This window comes from Chamaea fasciata, unplaced genomic scaffold (assembly GCF_029207755.1).
Source record: "Chamaea fasciata isolate MVZ Bird 193981 ecotype frontalis unplaced genomic scaffold, bChaFas1.0.hap1 SCAF_4, whole genome shotgun sequence".
Taxonomy (NCBI): Eukaryota; Metazoa; Chordata; class Aves; order Passeriformes; family Sylviidae; genus Chamaea; species Chamaea fasciata.
Genome location: NW_027094089.1, coordinates 36,940,237 through 36,959,568, shown reverse-complemented (window position 1 = coordinate 36,959,568; position 19,332 = coordinate 36,940,237). Strand labels below are relative to the sequence as shown.

The window sequence follows — 19,332 nt, the reverse complement described above, 5'->3', positions numbered from 1 at the left end:
GAGCCTCAGATACCCTGAGAGAAGAAAATGTGGATCATTTAAGGTATTAATACTACTTCTGTCTTACCCTTTCTGTAGCGATAAGAGTTCACTAAATCATGAGTAGCATGCCATTTAAGCATTTTTCCCGTCTTCATTGATTTTTATGTGAATTTCTAACAGAACAACATAAGTTATTTTCAGTTTTGAAAACAGTTTGAAACTATGTTAAACCCATGTAGTACGAGCACAGTAGCTTAATGAGAGGAAGATTTATGGTAGAGTAATCATGAAGTGTATAGCAGGGTTTTCCCTCTCCTGTGTCTTTTGGACAAGATGGTTTATTAGTAAACAGTAAACTACTGCTTAGGAGTAAAAAGCTCCTGGTTTGGGTTTTATGAATACCAGCTCCTAGTCATACAATTATATTTGGAGCCAGAAATCCCATTTAGAAAAAAAATAAGAGAAGTTAGGCAAAGAAAAAGCATTTCTGAAGTTACAAAAAGCTCTTCCATAGGCTAGTTTAAGTTTGAAGCACTTTTTCTCATTGTAATTCTCCTTGTTTGGCTGAAAAGAAGATGTTGAGGGAAGTTTGTTAAATACAAGCTTTCACATGCTTTGTTTGGATGGGTTTTATATGATACCAGCTGCTGAAGCACTGAAATCCATATACCCTTTGTTAACTAGGACCTCATCTTACACATGAATTGAAGTGCAGATAAGAAATTAATATAGCCTGCTTAGAAAGGGTTACAACTCTTACATCTCGATAAGGAGTCAGTCTGCTTACAGAAAACATGATTCTGAAAAATCCAAATTCTTGTAGACCACTGAATTTGTGTTGAAGAATCACAACCCTTTTCTGATTATGAAGTTTCCCAAGACAGCACACAAGCTTGAGGCTCTGTATTCACATCCTACCACCTACAGTATCTTTGCCCCTAGCTCCTCAATCCTGTCCCCATCCTTTGCATCATCTCGTATGACTACCTGAACTACAGATAAAAAACAAAACAACAAAGAAAAAGGCAGACAAAACCCCCCAACAAACTAAAGGAAAAACATCAACAAAAACTCAAAAGAGACTAAAGGAGGATGGGTCAAAATTTTCACTAACAGCACTGAGGAGTTAGATTGGTCCAGCTATCTTGAGGGTCTTGACCCCTCAGTTTATGGTAGCTATATTTAAAAATTGTATTTAATTTATTAAATGAAATATAAATTAAATCAAATAATTTAATAATTAAATGTTAAATTTTTATTTAATTATTAGATGTATTTGCTACTCTCATATGGTTGTCCTTTTAAAAAAATTGCCTCCTGCAATTTCCATCTGCTCCCACTCCAGATGGTGATGGAATACTACATAAGAGGACAAATTATTCTGGAAGCATTACTCTACTTTGTGCCTGTCCTTTGAAAATGTTCACCCAAACACACCATAACATTGACTCATTGTCATTGATACTAACCTGTGAGAGAAAACTAAGTTCTGAAAGGCTCCTGCCTTTTAAAGCCATTCACACTGGACATGGGATGTGGTCTGCTTTCACTGGCTGGCTGCTGCTGCTGCTTTACTTCACCAGAATTCAAAAGTTTCAAGTATTGACCTCACTGTGAGAAGCAGCTTTGATCTTGTTTGGGAGTCTAAGCACAGTGATACCCGAAGACCGTATTGTACATTGTGTAAACTGTAACCACTGATGCATTCTGAGGACTACTTCAGCATTTATTCTTCTGAATTAACCTACATGGGTGGCCAAACCCACTTTTTAAACTTGGTTTGTTAACTATCCCAAGTCCTAGAAAAAAATCTTCAGCGGTCTCAGTGTTTGAATGATTCACACACAAGATTTTTTCCCATGGTCTAATAGGAGGAAAAAAACAATGCCTGAGTCATGCATCTCTTCTGATCTCCTGACATACAGAAGTTCTGTATGTGAGTGTGAGTGTGAAGGGAACAGAGGTTATGACCCATGTTGCTTCCAGGGAGGCACCAAGCAGCAGAGGTCTCCTGATGCAGTTATATTCCGTGGGGAATGACAGGGACAATTTACATGTCTATATATGCGTTTAGATATAATAATAGTAGTAATAATAATAATAATAATAATAATAATAATAATAATAATAATAATAATTTACTGGTTGCTCTTAAGTTACTTTTCTTCTAGGCATTTGTCAGTAGGGATACTACTAGGAAATGTATTCATATAGGAAGACTCAGTTAGGAGGAATGCATGCAATGACAGTATGAGGCAGATTTTCTCCATTTCCCCTTTTGGTGGCAAGGAGTTTCTAATCACGCTGCATGCAGTTCTTGATTTGATTCTTGTGTTGTATTGGGAGAGGCAAGAGGAAAAGTACTTATTGTGGATTGAAAAGTTCTCCCTTAGAAACCGTATCCATGTTAAATCCTGGCATCCGTAAGTCAAAGGATGATAAGTTAAAGTGACTAAATGGGAAAAGTGCCTAAATAGGGGGAAAAGAACAGCTGTTTTGGCTGTCCCTAAGAATAAAATGAGAGATCTTACTAATAAAGTGCTACCTGTAATGATGTTGTTAGTGAGATTATGTGCAACAAAGTATACAGGCATGAGATGAGACCTCAGTCATGCACCTCACTGGAAATAGACATCCACCTGAATGCGTTGCAAATCAAGGACAGATTTAAACATATTCCTAAACTTAACATATACTTCAAAGTGCTGTTCTCAGTGTCCTCCAAGCCAACATTAATTGGCTGCTAACTGGCCCAAATTTTGTGTTTTAGTAAGCCTGGCACTACATTAGTTAGTTTTGCAGATTGTTTTATTACAAATCCTCCATCTCTAGAGGAATTGATGAGGGTGTCTGTTACAAGACTGAAATGGATCTTCAGTTAATTACTATGAAATAATAATATTTGTTATTAATTTAATTTTTTATTTATTTTTAGTGTTGTGTAATATTTATATTACACCACACCAAGGTTATAAAATTAAACCAACATTTTCTTGTCTTTTTTAGAAATCTTTTTTCCTTGAAAACTTATACCAATAGCAAAGCAACCACACAAACCCATATTTTTCTTAAAACAGTCAGTATCTATTTAGTGATAGATATAGAAATGAAAGTTTCTAAAATTTTGCTCCAGGGGTAACTAAAAATGCTTTGTCAAAATTTTTCTCAACTTCTTCTCAAAAATGTTGTCACCCATTCCTAAATGTAAATGTGTTGCATTAACTTTGGTATAAAATAAACAACGTTACTTTCCAACTAGTTTTCAGAAATCAGTGGTACTGTGGGTGGGCCTCATTTCTGATTAAAAAAATTCAGCAGCATAATTCTGGTTCACAGAATTATGAGTTCAATAAGATTCACAAATAGTGAAATTAATCATTGCAGTGCTGTAAGTCTGTTGGACTTCAACAAGGACTTTCACAAACAAAGGGTCACCAATAGTGCCATTTATTGGAGCAACAAATTGTAGATTCTTTTAGATTGCTGGTGATAAATTCACTAGATCTGCGAAATGTAAGTGTACTTTGTACATGTACTATGTATGCAGTACTATGTATGCAGTACTATGTATGGGTATTCCTGAGTATATTCCAACTCAGTTGGAGGTGCAAAACTCACCCAAAGAGGTGCCTCTTCTTTTGGGAGATGAGCAAGCCCTTTTACTTGTCTGCAAAGTTGGTTATATTCTCATCCTCTGCCCTAGAGGATTTCAGATGCCAGTTTATACTTTTGGGAGTAGTGAAGGTGAGACTAGTCAAATATTCTGTAATTTACATCATAGATGGTGGTAATAGGCAGCCACTTTGTATGTAAATGAGATATTGAGAGTAGCTCAGAAATTACAGACTATGGGTCTTGTGCAAAGGTGGAGTAGAAAGGTGGAACTGATGACTTGGCATCAGTCTCTCTTCCACCTGGCTGATGGCAGCATTCGGAGTTGTTCTCCACCTGATAACCCATCACTCAATCAGCAGGCCATAGTGACCTTAGCCACACATCTCATGGCATATCTCATAGCTGTAGCCCTTATACCTGCAAGATGTCAAAAGGGGAAAAATACAAAACATCAGCTCATTTGAATGTCTCATGTCAATTCTGTGCTTAGATCTTCAGCTGCTCATCTGTGAACCAACAGGTTTGAGTGGCCTGCTGCCTTTCCAAAGACATGGTGAATAAATTACTGCTCATTGCAGAACAGTTTGACTAGATGACCTTCAAAATAATCTAGCTGAGTTTTGACATTTTTGCTTAGCATATTTAATTGAGATTAAGTGATAGAAATTAATGTTTCTGTGTGTATTTAGAGTGGAGTTATTAATGATATGCGTTTATTTAAGCCAGCACCCAACTGCATAAACTGAAGCCTCCTCTCAAATTATTTGAAGATAGTTAAATAGCAGGAAAACAGGTTAGTTGTCCCGTATCATACTTCTTACTGAGGCTTCAGTGGAGCTCCTTACATTAGTCTCACAGAAATCAGCATCAGGGTCTGAACTCCTTTGGTTAATTCTCCTTTGGTTTGATTGAGCATTGCTGATGATTAAAGGTCTTACATCTTTTAGTTGCATGTTTATCTTGGTGTGTACTTATCTTGTTAGGCCATTCTTTACTAGATTAACTAAATATTCTCCCTTCAAAAATATAATCGTGTTGAGTTATTTGCATCTTGCAGTGAAGTCCTGTCTCTCAGATAAAACAGGCTCTTTAAGCTTGTTAAGAATCACTGTAAATTGTGTTTACACCACTTATTTCAGACAAGAAGCAGCAAGAAAACAAGCAACAAGTCAGTGTTCATTCTCCAGTATGTAACATACTCTGTAAAACTTCAATACTAGGAACATGCCTGTATCATTCCAGAAATAGCATCATTGCTGTCATTAAGAAGAGTGTCTTAACCCACTTTTTGCTACCCCACTGCTTACAAAGAATAATATGTAGATTCATAGAGCGACTTTTTGAAGCTGTAGGTGACAGTCTACCTTAGATATTAAATCCTTTTAACTATTGCTGGGTTTCTGTAGATTCATGTTTTATGTCTTGCACTCTTAATTCTATAGGCATAATTTTTTGTATGATTTTATATAAAACTATATTACAAACACACCGCTTAAATAGGTTCACCTTCATATGTGATCCAGATCACTGTCTCTGTTGCTGTCTATACTTTCCACTTCACTTATTTTTCTGTCATCACATTTGAGAGTGTGCTGTATAAGAACACAGTTTCAACTTTCCTGAACTACAAGAAAGCAGTGGAGCCCCTTAGGATTTGAGGCTTAATAATTGCACATGCTAAGTAATGTTTCCTTAAACAAACTTTATATTAAGGAATCATAATGGATTCAAAGTACAAACTGATATGACCAGTCTTCTGCTAGATTTCTTAGGAGTGGATATAATCCATACTTACAGATTTATACCATGTCTCTAATGAAGATCTCACTACAGTTTTTAAGGAACCCAAACCATTTTTGTAGCATGGTTGTTTTCATGATAGGACATGGAAAAATGTTGTTTACTAGAGGTACATTATATTTCTCTGATAATCCCCCCTTTTACTTGGAAGAGCCTTTCTAACTTTGTAACATATTTTTGTGCGTTCATTTTAAAATCGTATTTGCACTTAAACAGCAGACTCTGTGGGAGAGACAAAATAAAGAGGGAAAAGATGATCCATTTACAGCTCAGATTTGAAACTAGAGTAAGCTGAGATAAGAAAGCTAACTGACAGGAATCATAGAAGATAATGATGGTATGAATGACAAGGGAGAATGCAGAGAATGTCATAAGAAGTACAAAGAGTATTTTGTAGCTGTAGTACCAGAAAAAGCAGTACACATGGGAATTTTCAGCAATCATAAAATTAAACTCATACCTTTAGTTTACTTCTGATTGTATATATTCTTTCCTTCTGACGATGCTCTGATCATAGCTTTCTTTAATTCTTTCCTTGAGTGTTTTCTCAGCAGACTCTCTGGGTTTGTAAAGATATCTGCAAATTCTGAAACAGTTATCATGAATTGATATAATTTTGTTGCAAAGACTGCCTTGTGCACAGTATAAGCCAGTAGTCATGAATGTGATTTTCTTCCATTTGTTGTTAGACAAATTACAATTGATGTGCATAAAAGGTGCTTACATGAAGTTGTATATTCTGTCTGGAGGGATACATTCCTATAGTATTAATTTCAAAACTGTGTTCTCAGATTCGTTCCATATATTCAATTACTTTTTTTGCAGCTGTGAGGAGTTCCTTCATAGCACTAGTGAAATCAATGGAATCTGTGTGTCTTTAGTGCTGAAGTCAGGATTTGAAAGCTTAAAGCTCAATAGACATCAGTCTGTGTCCAGTTCTTCATAAAAAAAGTGTTTTCAAGTACACTGGACTTCTCCAGAACCTTTCTCCAATACTTGTATTTTCTGAGATAGCTTGAATCCTGACACTCTGCTGAGATTTCCTGTAAGACCTTTGCAATTTTGACATTTTTACATTCATTGTCTATTTTGCACAGACTTTCTTGCAGAGCTGTGTCATAAATCTCTGGACTAACCTTTTTCAGCATTGCAGAGGAACTTCAAAATTTGCTTGTCTGAGCTGAATTTCTTGAGACAATAACAAGAGTAATTGTGTGATACTTCTTCATCTTATGCAAAACTTTTTGGTGTTTCTTTGTTGGGTTTTTGTTGATGTTCTCGAGTAATCTTTCCTTTTCCTTCCCAGACCTCCCTAGCTTCTCTGGGCTGGTTCTTTCATTTATGCCAGATGATCTCAACTGCAAAATATAACTATCCACCCCCTCTAATGGTTCAGCCTTATCTTCCCAGGATTCACTTATACTACAAAGTGGGCCTTGCATTCATCAGCCCTAACTCACTCAAATGGTGAAAAGCCTATTGATGCCTACAGCACTTACTTCAGTGTAGGCAAGCTAAAACAGCAGCCATTCGTCTTGGTTTTCATCACTACTATTTATGAATTTCCACAGCATGCATTTCCACTGTTAGATGAGACAGTTTATAATGCTGTCTAAGGAGAGTATGAAGTGATTTCTGTACTTGTGTTCTGAGAGTAGTTTCATGATTCTAAAGTTTGTCCTCTGGCAAGTTATAATCTCCACTGATACACAAATAATGGACTATGGCTACAATAACCTGATGGCTTTTATGGTTCTTAGGGAAAAGGCTGCTAGGTATCAAGTAGCATAGATGTTTACTCCTGGACTGAATGCACTGCGAGACAGTTTCAGCCTGAGAAACACCACATGCATTCTCCATTACTAGTATAAGAATATGGGGTTCTCTTCGTATTCTGGCCTGAAAGTCCCCTGTATTTCCTGCCCACTTTTGTTATTTGGGAAAGAGTAGGACATGTGTCTTTCCCTCAGCCTCCTGGACACATCCTGTTGCCTCACATCCCTCTCTCTCATTGTCCCTCTGTCCCTCTTTCGTCTCCCTCCAGGACTTTGGGCTGTTAATCCAGCCATTAATACCATTTGTCAGCAGGGTATTGCATCATGGGTTAGAGGCAATATAAAATAGAGAAAAAAAGGACTGCAGCAGTGAAAGAGTCCTTAAAAGTTGCATACAAGCATTTAGAGTCAACATCTCTTCATATTTTTTCCTTGCAAGTTCTCTTATTCCTGCAAGTTCGTAACACTTAAAAAAAAAGTTTCCTGGTCCATCCTATATCAGTTCCCTGCCCATCCCCAGCATCCCCAAATACTATATTCTTCTTAAGCATCACTCTTCCCATTTTCACTATAAAATGAAAAAAAGAGGGGAAAGAGAAGGAAGTGGATTTGTCTAAGCCCCAGGCTCCTCCCACTCATCAATCAGTCTCTTGGAAGTTTAGTGCTTAATTGAAGCCATCTGCTCAGAGCCTTCTTTCCATGCAGTTATTTCAATTCTGTAACATATGTTTACTCAAAATCTAAATAAAACCACCTTCCTCTTCCATGCTCCTTAACAAATGGATGTAGAAGTAATGGTCTGACTTGAAAACAGCTTAAAAAGTAAATGTGTAGAGTCTGTCTTTAATAGTGTGGCAAGACTCCTTAAAAACTTATGGAAACCATTTTAAAGCAATGTTTACCATCTCTCTCTTCATTTGTTTTCTTAGAAATAATGAAAATGTCAGGTCTAGCTTGAGAGAGAGAGGGAGAAATTTGATCTTACTAGACAACTGCAGTTGCATGAACTGATGCATAAAAAACCTCCACCTTTGGACTTCCTGTAAAACTGCCATATTTTTCTTTCTTTTTTTTTTGTGATTTAGAAGAGGTCAAATGAAAAAATGAGCCAAAGGCCATATAAAATGGTAAAATGGAAACCATTGTCTCTCTGAGGAGTCATTCGTCCTTTGTGAATACTGAATCCCTGAAACGGTACACTGCTGAGGCTGTTCTTCTCACATGTCTAATTAGTAAAAGAAGTTCCATACTTTTTTCTAGTACACAGATCTTTGGTCAAGGAAAAATGCATTAACTTTTGATCTTTTTCCTAGCCTTTTCATGCTAAGTAGGCTATTTATATGGTATTGATGGTATCAATAGTAGCAGCAACAGTAAGTCATTGTACAGTGATTTTGAGAGAATATGGCCACATACAGACGTACATTTCAGTGCAAGCTTCTTTCCTTCTGGTATTTTTTGGCAGTAACCACAGGAAATTGTTTTGGTTCTTTTTCTCTCTCTCTGCCCAAAATGTTCTGCATGCTGTTCTTACATTTCTCCCAGTGCTTCCCAGGGAGAGTCCATACATTGACACATACCTTTCAGTACATGTCTGACACATGAGCAGTGATGCAAGGATATACAAGATGCACCAGGTCTAATATGCCATTTATTATCATGGTTGATGTTGCTGTAGTTGTTATTAATAATTAATATTATTATAATATTGTAGTGAACCTTTCACAATGGTTTTAGAAAGTTTATAAATGAAACTTTTCATATTTGCCTCTTAGTGGAGGTGGCAGAACATGTGCAATAACTGTGAGGCACTTTTAGCTACTTTTCTTTCTTGGCCTTGAGGGAATCTCTCCTGTTGCTAACCGCATGGGAAAGAAACAGGACTAGAGGCAGATGTCCTGTTGGAGACACAGGTTATGGCCCATGTATGGCAGAGAACTTATGACTGACACCATGAATAGTTTCAAGCATCAACACTTTATTATTCCCCAGTACAACCTTTTATACCCTTTTCCCTTATGGATAACACCTGTGTACTCTTTTACCCTTTTGTGATTGGTCAATACACATCAACATACCATACTTCTTTTTCCTTTGATACTGTTCACCTGTCTTACATAGCTGCACCCCATTAGGGATGGCGCTCAGCCTACTGCAGCCCCATTCTTTACTTCTCACAGTCTATTCTCCCACACATGTAAGAGGAGGTGATGTTAGAGGCAGTGGCAGCTGGGAGAGAAACTTTGCTGTCTAAAGATCTAGAATCAGGGGAGCTTCCCACTCCTGAAAAGGGTGTCCTGTCATCAGCCTGTGTGAAATGAGCATAAAGGGCTTCCATCATATAGTTTACAGAAAAAAACACAAGTATTGATTTTCAAAAGTGCAAATGATGAAAAAGTGATGGACTTGTCTTGAACACAAATTTAACATATTATGAATTATTCTATTTTTGTTAAAAATAGCAGTTTCATCACAGCCAAAAAAATAATTTATGAATGCCTTATTTTTCACTGCGAAAATATGTAGGTTTGTAAATTATTTGTTTCTCTCTATAGTTATCAGATACTCTTATGAACATAAGAAGCCCTTTCATATTGGTTTTCTAATGTTCTTCTTCATTGCTTAAAGTGGCAAAAAATAATGGATGTCTGTGATTGTTTTATTGGCCTCTAAGTGTATTCTTTGTTAATGAATCAGTGAAGCTTAAGATCCAAATTCATCTCTAAAGTAAATTAACTAAACCCTCTGAAGCTGCACAAGAAATAAATTTGAATAAAATATTTAATCTGATGCAGTCTGAAAATATTTCTCTTGATACGGGTACAGATTTTAAAAAAGTAGCAATTCAGCAAAGCATGACTCCAGAAGTTGGAGAATACTTCATGCAAAATAATCTTGTATTTGAGATTAATCAGACTCTATATTTTCTGCCTGCTCCTGCTAGATCTTAAAAATACAGTGTGCAGTAACAATCAGAAATTATTTAAAGATGTAACTCATAAGGAAATATTTTCTGTATACAGTTAGCAAATGCTGTTTATCATGCCCAAAGTATCAGATTATGCCTGAGAAAAAAAGAAAAAGATCTGCAAGTATTCCTCCTAAAAATTCTTCATTGATCATCTTTGTGTTAGAATAATTTTAAAAAGTGAGGAATACTTTTAAAAGGAAACATTATTTTAATAGTCTGTTTAGAAAATGTAGTTTTCAAGTGCTTACTATGGAGAAGCTAAAAAATCATTTCAGTAGGTCACATTGTTTTATGCCCATTTTAATAAGTACCCTCGCTTTTCAGCTCTCTTGATTACTACCTTGCTTGCTTCTTTCGTTCTCCTTTAAAATTAGATGACTAGAAAAGCGTAACAAAAAAATACATTATTTCTCCTTGTTTTGCTGGAAAAGAGAATAATTGGCAAGTTTTAGCTTAAATCACTGCACAAACCTGTACCTCCGAAAGCTGAATGTAGCATTAGGATGTCTCCTCTATTAAAAAGTTTATTGCCTTTGCTGCCTGTGCATTTGCCTAGACCAAACTAGGTGTGCCAAATGCCCCACATTACATTCCCTTCACAGAAGAGGGAGATAGTCACTTCTTTAACTCCACAGAATGTCAGAATCAGCCCTGTGTGCCACTTTCTCTCTGCTTGTGTTGATCAAGGTCAAGCCATAGGTCCTTGACTGTCCTTTCTCTACGAGTGATCTTGTGCAACTTCTGTCCTCTCCACACTTGCAGGTTAGTAGCTGACAAAACCCTCTGATGCAGAGAACATGACTGTAGTACTTCTGTTTCTGTTTATGCCAAGGACCATTTCACTATTACTCTACAGAAACCAGACTTTGTTGTTTTTGCTGCTGTTGTTCTTCTCAATATTCAGTCTATCTTTTCTAATCCGTGACTGGAGTCTAGTATTTCACAGCTTTCCTGTGTAAGGTAAGCTGTAGGTACTCTAACATTAAATGAGATCCAGGACTTGTCAAAGTCACAATACAATTGATATTCAGAATTGTGTCATTCTGATTATCATGTTGTGTTTCTCTATATCCCCGTAGATAAGGACTAGATCTTGCCAAAGAACTCCTTGTAACTCAAAAACTACAAGAAACCAGTGCAATGAAGTAATGAAGACTTATAGAGGGCACAATATGCCATTTCTGAGAAACTGCATGTCACAGAATTAGAAACTTCTGTTTCTACTCTGTTTTTTTTGACTAATACGCATTGATTGCTAAGCAAGACAGAACAGAATTTTAAAGTTATTGTTCTTATAATTTGATTTCAATCTCTCTAATTCCAAGATGTTTTGATTATTGATATGTTCTTGATATTTCAGTTTAACTGTTCAGTTTTGTTCCTGATCCCTAACTGGATATACCTAGACTCCAACAACAAAAATTAGTGCAGCAAGCACATTAAGATAATGATAATGATCATAAGGTAGTTTTTAGAGACATTTCACAAAATAACCATAAGAATCCATGCCCGTGTCTGATACTAACTGCAACATGTCAACTGCACAAAATCTTTCTAATGTTATGTCTGGTTTTTAATTGTGAAAAGGCAGGCTTCCAAAATATCTGTCCAAAGATATCAAAGATATATCTGGAATAGTATATATTTTGTCTTTTTATGCTTGCAAGTGTTGAATTTCAAGTATGGGAAAAGTTCAATATTTGAAATTTCTCATACAATAGCCCTCCTTCTTCTGTAAGTACTTCAGAAGTTTTTCCACCTTGTACATGGTTTATATTAAATACCATGGGTTGTATCAACATTTTTAAATTAAACAGTCCAAAGAAATTCAAAGCCATTCATGCTTTGAATGTCCTTTTAAAATCTCAGTAAAATTAGTCTAAATAAGTAGGTAAGAGTTTGTTTATTCCTTTTGGTGGTATTCTCCAGGCTATGGAAGAAAGCAATGTGTGTTGAAGTAGTGCTGATTTAATGCAGTTGTCTAGTCATAGTACCAATGAAGGAAATTTCTGAATTACCTTATCTGTTTTAAGAGGCAGAAAATACAGTAGAATAGTCTGGTTTATACTGTTTCCTTTAAAATTCAGAAAACAACAGTTTGAAGATTGACAGATCTAATAAAAGCTTCCAATCACTGTTTGTACATGATCATGGCAAAAGTTGTTTTTATTCTAACAAATTAAATTCTAATTCAAGTAAAATTTCAAACAAGAAAGAATATGGGAAATAGATTGAAAATAAACCATAAAATCAGTATTTGTTAATTGATAAAAAATTCAGTCACTCTGGATCACCTATCTTTTAATATCGTGACAGGTGTTTAATAGTTTTTTTTTTTTTTTTTGGGTAACACTGTAAATTGAATAAGTTTGTCCAAATTAATTAAAACCAGTCCTCTGCTAACAACCTGACAATGTAATTTGGATTGGTGGTAGAAAAGGAGCAGGTGGTTAAAAAAAAATTTTAGATTGGAACCCAGGAAATTTCCTTACAGGAAATGTTTTCTGAAGGAAAGAGGAATTTTAACCCAATCCAGCAGCTAAGCACCTCATAGCTGCTTACTCACTCCAGCAGTGGGATCAGGGAGAGAATCAGAAGGGTAAAAGCAAGAAAACGTATGCATTGAGATAAAAACAATTTAGTAGAGAAAGCTAAAGCTGCACACGCTAGCAAAACAAAACAGGAATTCATTCACCATTTCCCAGGTGTTGAACCATCTCCAGGAAGCAGGGCTCAATTGGATAAAAATGCCTTGGGAAGACAAATGCCATCACTTGGAACGTTTTCCCCTTCCTTCTCCCCATCCCCAGCTCTAAGTTCTGAGCATGGCATCTTCTGATCTGGTCAGTTGAGGTCATCTGTGTCCTAGCTGTGTCCCCTCCCAAGTTCTTGTCCACCCCCAGTCTCCTCACTAAGGGAGTGATGTGAAGAGAAAAAAAAGCTTTGGCTCTGGTAAGCACATCTAAGCAATAACAAAAACATCCTTGTTTTATCCAAACTGTGTTCATCACAAATCCTAAACAGCCCCATACTAGCCACTGTGAAGAGAATTAACTCTGTCCCAGCCAAAATCAGTTCAAGGGCACAGGAAAGAGTACAAATGAAGCTAAGTAATTGCTGGCATATTAGGTGTTGTATGTGGAGTGGCATATCTAGACCATATACCATAAAAGATAGTACTTGGAGAGAAATTGCACTCCAATATTTAAAGTGTTCTTGATTTAAGACAAATCAAGCTGCTTCAAGAGGAAAATGCCCGTTCTGGTTTGGAGAAAATCAGACACAAATATGAAACTCTAATTTGTGATTAAAATATAGGAGTCTTAGATCAGATGTTGAATTAAACAAAACTGTGGTTTCAGTGGTAAAAGATAGTACTGGAACAGAAAAATAAGGCTAGAAGCAGGGCAGAGATTAAATAAATTGTAAATGAATAATTGAATAGAAGAAAAAAGAGTAGAGAGTAGAGGTGAAAAAAACAGATGCTCTTCTAAATAGGACATGAGAAGTTGTTTTTTATTGTAATGATAATAACTGAACCCTTCATCTGCTGTTGAACTACTCCCATTTGGATGCTTCTTTGCTGCTTTTAAGTTTTGTATCTGTATGTTAACATATGCTGTGTACTACAGTTACAAGTGGGCCCACAGCTACAACTGCTTGAATCAATTTGACCTCATGTGTCTCTTGAGAGAATCAGCAGAGCACACAGTAAGGCAAGAGATGTCTTTCATGGTTGTCTCCACACACGTAGCAAAGGCCCCTTCAGTTACCACCACAAAAGCAAATATTCAAGTAAGGCAAGTGAGGGCAATGGACTCATTAAGAGAAATACTGGTGACCTTCTGGCAAAGATCCAAAGAGCTTGTAAAGGAATGGGGATTAAAATACCTATATGCTTGCTCAGCCTGTGTGGTTTGGCTGGCATGAAAGTAAAATAACAAGCTCATCCCCTAGGAAGAGAGGACAAGACATTAAGCAAGGCAGCTGAAGGTAATTTGGCATTTCAGAAATGAGGATAAAGGCACAGTTTAATGGTCCAGTAAATATGACTGGAGGCCAGAGCCAGGAATCCTGATTGCTTCTTGTAGCTCACTCTTGGGTTTACCCTCTGGCTAAATGCTGGTGGTTCCACCTTCCTGTCTCTTTGTCTTCACATCAGAAAATGTGGAGGATATTAAAAACTTTTGCAGGTGTTTTCTTATACTTAATTTAGTAACATTTTGAAAAATACAAACATACCTGGAAGCATTAAATTTGTTTATCCATCTTGTTGTAGAATAGAAATTCTCGTGTGTACAACCATTATATTCAGACAGCAAGTTTACACTGTAATTAATTTCATAAAGCCAGCAGCATGAGCATTTCTAAGCAATACAGAGAACAAAAGCTACACATTCCTTGGAACTGGTCCCTGAAGTCCTTTGTGTGGGGATGGATAGACAAAGAGAGACAGATATTTGTGGGCACAATGGAAAGACCCTGAGAGAGACTTTATATTATGTATAATAATATAACCTTGCTCTATAATAACAAATGAACACTCTTAAATCTGATTTGGGTGGTAAACCAGAGAAAAAGGAGGAGGAGGAAAATTATGATTTAATAGAAGTCAGTTTGCACATAGGATTACTGATGGTTCTTCAGTGTGCTGATTGGAGGGTGCTAAGTCAAGGTGGAGTACAGCTCTCCAAACCTATTTACTGCTTATGAATTGTAGAGTGACAAGGCATGAGGCTGCAGTGGGGTTATGAGGTGGTGGGTCAGGGACTGAGATGGAGCATGCTCTACAGCCACTGTTGTTATGATGCAAATTTCTTCTTTAATTTCTTTTTTCTTCCTCCTACCCTTTGCTTTTACCCTTTCCTGTACCCCCTCTTTTTTCTGTTTTTGCCTGAGCCTGGCAGAGCTGCAGGAAAGTAGTACTGATGAGAGAGGCTCATTGAACTAATTTCACAGGGGAGGGCTGTGCATGTGGATTAGAGAGTGGGTAATGGGGTATTACAAATACCTGAGGGTCATGTCTCATTGCCATGGTAAATCAGATTTCTTCACATGAACTGGGTGCACTTGTGTCTAGGAAGAGGCTTTAATGTATGCTAAACTTACTTTCCCCATCATGCTGGACTTGGTTGTTCTGAAAGCTGGACCCCAGGCTGCTGTCAATCAACAATATCTACAATTCATCCAACCCCCTAAGATGCAAATTTTTCAGGATGGTGTTTTCATTACAGGTTTTTAACAGCAGCTCCTCTCCTGCTGATACTGCACAAAACCTGCCAAAAGCCTTCTTTTGTAGATAAAAATGAATTTTGATTAGTTTCCAAACATTCTGTCAAGAATTTGTACACAGCATGTAAGCTCTAAAAAGCAAGGTGTCTTTGTTTTTGTTTTGGTTTGTTTTGTTTTTGTTTTTTTTTTTCCCCAGGACCATTTCAGTACAGGCATTTGTCTACTTTCATCCACATATGCTTTAGTTTTTTGGAAAAAAAATTCAAATATTTCAAATTCAGTACAGCTGAATGCTTCCCTTTTGTATTGCTAAGCATGAAGAGTAATCAGAAAGAAATAAGCAGGACTAGCACTTTTTATACAAAAAAAAATTTCTTTTAAATTTGTTTTCTGTCTAAGTAAAGGTGTTGATGTTGTATAGTTCCTATTCAAATCAATATGTTCATGTGAGATTTTGAATAGTAGTGTTAATATAAGTACGATAGTATCTCAATCCTTCACTGTTCAGTAATCTCCAATATACAACATCTTTATCTCCCCTTCTCTCCCCAGCACTGCAGTGACAACACCCACCATTGCCAATCAGATATGAATATAGTAGGTGCTTGGAAGAGAGGTTACACTGGAAAGAATGTTGTGGTCACCATCCTGGATGACGGCATTGAAAGAAACCACCCAGACTTGATGCAGAATTATGTGAGTGTCCACAAGAATCCAGATTTCCTGTTTTGTTATTACTCAAAAGTAAATTGCTTCTTCTAGAAATATGGAGAAAGAGGGAAGGGAAGGAGGAAGAATCTTGCAAGTGTTTCCTCAAATGTTAACATTATGGGAGGAAGAAAAACAGTGTTTGATAATATGTATTTAATTTTTAGTTTTCAGTTTTTTGATAATATGTATTTTAGTTATAGTTATTTTAGTTAAGACTGTGTTTCATCTGAACATATTTTGTATCTGGATGCCTCTTGTAGCTGAGTCCTGAATTTATGAAGGACTGGAACCAATTACTGGATATTTTTTGTCTCTTCTGCAATTTTTTACTTAATATCTTCACACTCTCAGAACTTAGAAATGGAATACACTGCTTTTCATTTAACACATGCAGCTGAATTCCATATTTGGCCAATACATTTAGTCAGTGAGACAGTAGCTCTTCTCGAAGACAGTAATTTTACAGTAATCCTTCCATACATTAGTTTAAAAGCTATTTATCATACTGTTAGAAACAATATGAAAGGAAAAGTATATGACCTTTCATAATTCACTCAGTTAAAAACAAATGTAGAATATTCTGTTGTAAAATATTCTTTCTAGTAAATGTCTTTCACTTTTACTGAGTCCCCTCACTACTTGTGATAGAGCTGCATCCATTGTTTTCTGTGTTCTATGTCTCACGTTGTTTAAGGAGGTTTCTGTTTGCTTGTGGTTCACCACATTTAGATGACTGATTTAATCAGTCTTGGAGGCTGATAGCATAAGGAGAATCTTCTTCTCTAGTGGGTTGCTTCCTGTGTTGGTGTCAGAGTTTGAAGCTGTTCAGAGCATCAGGACCACATTTTGCTGGAGTGATTTGCCCTATCTTTTGGAAGTAGGCATTAACTGAAGGCGTGTTAATGTGAGGACCTTATGATTTGTCGGAAATAAAGTGTGCAAGGTGTACTTCTACACAGAGTAATAAAAGAAGCAAATACATTTGGATTGAGCAACAGTGGTGAAGATGACCAGTGCAAGGCATGCACATACCTTCTTTCCTATTACAGATATAGATCTTATTAAAGAGCCCTAAACACAGGCTTTTTGTCGGCAAGCTTATCTTCTTGATAGAGCAATAAGAGATTGTGGCAAAAACATCTTTAACAACACATTAAAACCTACAATGGTGTCCACAGTTTAAAGCCACTTAATTTAAATTAGCCATATTTACATATGTATCCTTCCCTATGCTACATGTGGAACTCAACTTGGAGGATGTGAAAACACAAGTTGGGGGGCAATCAATCACGCAGTTTGTCAATGTTTGATCCTAGCACATGACATATCTTTCATTTTCGTATCTTAAGTCATTTAAATCAAGCAGATAGACTTTTACCTCCTCAGTGAATGATCCAGATTGAATTATGTCACCTCATTCCAATACTGTCCTACCACTGAATTTAAAGCAACTATTTATATCCTTACCACTCCTCTCTCCCTTTCCTCACGTCAAAAGGGAATTCCCCGAACACACAAGCAATATGTTTGATCACAAATGCCTTCTATATCTCAGATTGTAGGTGAAGGGGCTGCAAATAGGAATATTTGAGGTGGATGTGTAACTGGTTTTGAACAAACAAAAGTTTAAAAATTGCTGTTTGTCATGTCAACACACCACATGCTACTGCATCAATTAATAAGAGCCATATAAACCAGCAGCTGTTCACTCTGAACTATTTTCAACTGTAAGAACCATGATAAATATGGAACAAAAAGACAGGTATCTTGCAGGTATTTGAAAGAGTTATACTCCCAAGGAAATGGGAAAGCAGTTTGTGTTGCTTTCCAAGATGTAATTTTATAACAATATTCTTAAGAAAAATACATTATTCTTATTTCTGAAATTTCAGTTATAGTCATGCAGAAAATTTTTTGAATCTTCAAACGTTCAGCAAAATCCCAGTTTTGAGAATGAACTCTCTTAACTTCTGAAAGGTTCTTATGGTTAAATGAAATACTATTTTCTATTTCCTCCCTAATGCTGGACCTATATTTTTTCAGAGCATTTTTTATGCCTCTGTTTCCCAAAATTAAAATAAAATATATAATTCCCATATATATTTTTTTCCTAGAAGACAGTCACCATAAAACCACAGGAATTAGTTAGCCTAATTACTTACTTGTAGGAACCTGCTAACAGATGTATAGGCCACATGAGTCAACGGCTAATTAATTAGCAACTGGTTTTCTTTCTTCTGTTGGATACAGGATTCACAGGCCAGTTTTGATGTAAACGGAAATGATTTTGACCCTATGCCTCGGTATGATGCCAGCAACGAGAACAAGTAAGACACTATGACACCCTTGACATTTTCAATCTGAGCCACCAGGCAGAAAGCACCAATTCATCTGTGAAACTCTAGAAAACTTGATTCTTCATAAAACAGAACGATCTTCATTAAAATCTTTGTGAAATACATATTTTTGTCTTTTCCACGCACACATGTGACTCCTTGAAAGCATTTGAAACTATCTGAAAACACAAAAATTAGTCTGAGAGTTCTGGGCATGTGAAATGAACCAATTTCAAACACTTTGGGAGGCAGAATATATGGGATGACTTGCTTTTCTTAAATATCATTTCATTGAATTATTAGGGGGTTATCATGTGTTACAATAGTCCTAGGTTCTGACTCTCTTGAACTTTGTAGAATTTTTTAATTGAAGTAGGCAAGTTAATGGAGGTTGTTGCTTTTTCCCCCCCTCCAACAATGTCTTTTAAAATGATGGAGATTTTTCATTTGGGGTTTGATAGAAACACAGAAGTAGGAATTCCGGCAGGTTGTATCTGTGTTGCATGACTAGTTGGAGATATCTCAATAAATAACGTATTTCCCCTTCAGAGTTCTGCTTTCTGATATTTCTCATTCCAACTCTGCTTTTTGGATGTGTTATGGTTAAGCCTTGGGGAAAATCAGGGAGGACACCTCACCTCAGAACGTGGACCACCTTTCTGCTCAGTGGATATTTGTGGGCAGTTATTTGTTGGTAACATTTTCTTAGCTAGGTATTTGGCAGAAAGAAACACCTTCCGGTGGAATTGCATCATTTGAAGGAAAGAGAATCCTACTGGTCAATATGTTAACAATGCATTTTGTTTTCTTGACGCTTGTGTTGTGTTTGTTTAGGTTTTTTTTTAATTGTGAATAGTATTTAATAGTTTCTGCCAGCAGAAAAGTTGAAACCTTGTCCTTTACACAACTA

The 19,332-nt window shown here is 36.5% G+C and overlaps 1 protein-coding gene across 2 annotated transcripts in view; it reads left to right on the top strand.

Annotated features, from left to right (window-relative positions):
* The window catches only part of PCSK5 (proprotein convertase subtilisin/kexin type 5), a 229,708-nt gene that overhangs the window by 64,661 nt on the left and 145,715 nt on the right, over positions 1–19,332 (top strand). For both annotated transcript variants that reach the window (XM_066181295.1, XM_066181296.1), the window contains exons 4-5: positions 15,928–16,071; positions 18,337–18,413. In XM_066181295.1, the coding sequence (XP_066037392.1) occupies positions 15,928–16,071; positions 18,337–18,413 (221 nt within the window). The remainder of the gene's footprint in view (positions 1–15,927; positions 16,072–18,336; positions 18,414–19,332) is intronic.